This window comes from Mercurialis annua, linkage group LG6 (assembly GCF_937616625.2).
Source record: "Mercurialis annua linkage group LG6, ddMerAnnu1.2, whole genome shotgun sequence".
NCBI classification, from domain to species: Eukaryota; Viridiplantae; Streptophyta; class Magnoliopsida; order Malpighiales; family Euphorbiaceae; genus Mercurialis; species Mercurialis annua.
This window is the reverse complement of record NC_065575.1, coordinates 40814568-40817280: the sequence shown is the minus strand read 5'-3', so window position 1 is coordinate 40817280 and position 2713 is coordinate 40814568. Positions and strand designations below refer to the sequence as shown.

General features: G+C 30.2%; 1 protein-coding gene across 1 annotated transcript; it reads right to left on the bottom strand.

Annotated features, from left to right (window-relative positions):
- Window positions 1–501: 501 nt before the first annotated feature.
- LOC126686268 (glutaredoxin-C11) lies at window positions 502–1212 on the bottom strand. Its single transcript, XM_050380309.2, has one exon. The coding sequence runs from the start codon at window positions 1035–1037 to the stop codon at window positions 729–731; it is 309 nt and encodes a 102-aa protein (XP_050236266.1). The 5' UTR covers window positions 1038–1212; the 3' UTR covers window positions 502–728.
- Window positions 1213–2713: the final 1501 nt, after the last annotated feature.

The window sequence follows — 2713 nt, the reverse complement described above, 5'->3', positions numbered from 1 at the left end:
TAAATGAGGAAATGAGCAGGAGGCTTAACTTTATTAGCACAAAAATAGCTTAAAAAGGTTTAGGGTTTGTAAAACCAAACTGAGCCGAAAGATATACAAAACCAACCATAAGAATTTGTGTTGTTCAATAAAATAGTTAATGATTTAAATACTGATTAATTATTTGAAAAATGCAAAAAATAAAAAGAAAAGGCACCAAGCTTTATCAGCTAACTGTTGAAATTTTCAGTATTTAGGATATAAGGTATCATTCACTTTATCAAATATTGTGGATAAACTTCTGTTGGAATATTTCGGATTACTTGGCACACAAGTAAACTAGTAACCAACTAACCATTTCAGCTTTATGTTCTTGATAAGCTGCAATTCTGCAGGGTTCTGCCTAATCCCTACATCAAACAGACTTCAATAACAAGATTAACTAAAAGATTTACAAACAATTACTTATCATTAATTAGATATCTTTTAGATATCAAACAGAAAATATAGAGAAACTCGATATGATAGGGCAAAGTTATTTCTTTTTTGTACTTACAATTGATGAAGTCAAGAAATTAACCTTAACAAAAGCAAAGCTATCGATACAACATTGTTCTCAACGCAGTATCAGAGCTAGAAAACGTACATATTCAAATAACTACAACAACAGAAACAGAAACAGAACAGAAACATATATAGTAAGTACATACATATAGTGTAATGTATAATAATTATTTATGGTTTCTGTGCTAAAACCAAATTGCCCTAGCTTCTATCAGTAGTTGCTTCAAAGAACCATCCAAATGCAGAGATAACACATCTTTAGCTGAGCCAACATATTTTCCACCTATGAACACAGCTGGAACTATCGGATTACATCCTAATGCTCTTAAAGCCCACTCCATTTCTCTCCCATTTGCGTCTCGATCGAGCTCATGAATCGCAGGACTCGCACCGAGTTCGTAAAATAGTGACTTGATGCTGTGGCACATGCAGCATGAACTCTTTGTAAAGATCACAGCTGCCCTTGTTGATGCTAAGTCTCTCACTCTCTCCATTTCGTAAATTCGATCAAATTAATGAAACAGTTGTTTTTCTGTAAGGAAGAAGAAATTAGAAACAAATTTAATAGCTTCTAAGGATTTGTGCAGAGGGAAAATGAAAAGAAAACTTGATATGCAAGTAATAAGGAAGGTTGTTGTGTTGGTGCTGAGTAGACTTTGAGATTCATCGGGGCTTATTTATAAGTGGAGGATTGCATTGTTTAAGGATGATAAAATTATAAGGATTAATATTTTTTTCATATAAAAATTGAAAAAGTTGTGTAGATATTTGTTTGGATAAGAAAATTGCCACTTATGATTTGTTTGACGGTGACTCTTTGTGCTATCAACAAGTTGTATTACCATTTATAGCTATAGATTTGCTGTTAATACTTTAAATCTTTCATTAACTTTCGGTTAATGGCATCAATAACAGATTTTAAAGTAGATTAATAAGTATGATTATATCTAAATGCATGATGAACGAGAATAACTGACACTGTATTATTGATATCAAAATATAATAAACAATTTAATCTTTCCAGCAGCAAGAATTTTAGGAGTGCTTTCTGATAAAGACTAGCTATATATTTTCTTTATACGTAAATGGAATGTCAAATGCATGGAGAATAGGCTAGCTTCTCCACTATTCTATTCTCTTGGTTCTAAAACTTATAATTTAGAATAAGATTTAGATAAAAAATAATTGTGTCGAAACTTGTCGTAATTATTTTCATTTCTTAATTTTTAGTAACCTAACTTTCATTTTTTTTTTCAAAACAGGGAAGTTACTATTGTAATTCCGGCGAATAATTACGTATGCAACAGTGAACAGATTGAATGACATGTAATTTTCGTCAGCCACATAAATGATAGTAATTCGTATGAATTAACTGAGTTCAGTAACGGCAAGAAATTTTCAAAACATGATAATAATATTAACAACATATGGAATGTATGATCGTGGTTGATTAATGAAGGGCCTAATAATTTAGATATTTATGATATTACATAGATATGACGTATAGTTGAAAACTCCATTTCTGGGTTTACATGTCGTTTATAAGTCAACTGTCATTGTATAGCATCTGTTAGCTGATGTGGAGAAGGATAGAGTTTATCCAATCCATTCCAACTTTCCTGTAAATTGGTTATTGGTCCCCTCTTGATCACGTATTCATCCCATACAACATCTTTGCATCTTTTTTCACAACCACCAATATCTTCAAATATTTTATCTGAATTTACGGTTTTTATTTTTTGTAAATGATCAATGGAAGTTGATGAAATTTTCAATGGGATAACTTAGAGTCGAGTTGAATGAGTATTAGAAAAGAAATTTAACGGTTATTCAACTTTATTATTTTTACAGAATAGTTAAATGGATACCGACTTTCAATTTACTATATTTTGATAATTTAATTGTTATTTTTCAAACAACGAAAGTTTATTCGACTAATTCATGCTACATTTTGCTTTTATGGTACTCTGTCTGTCAAGTGACATATTGACAATCTATCTGCCATATAAATAAAAGCTTGCATGAATTGATGATCTCTAAAATAAATGTTGAATTATCAAAATATAATAAATTAAACGATTGGTTTTAATCCTATTTTTTCCAAAGAAATTAAAAAAGACTCAAAGCTCAAAACTTTATATATAAAGTTTACTAAATAATTATTCTCAGC

What these genes read in the sequence shown, in the direction of transcription:
- LOC126686268 (XM_050380309.2), bottom strand. Translation starts at nt 1,037, where the DNA reads ATGGAGAGAGTGAGAGACTTAGCATCAACAAGGGCAGCTGTGATCTTT.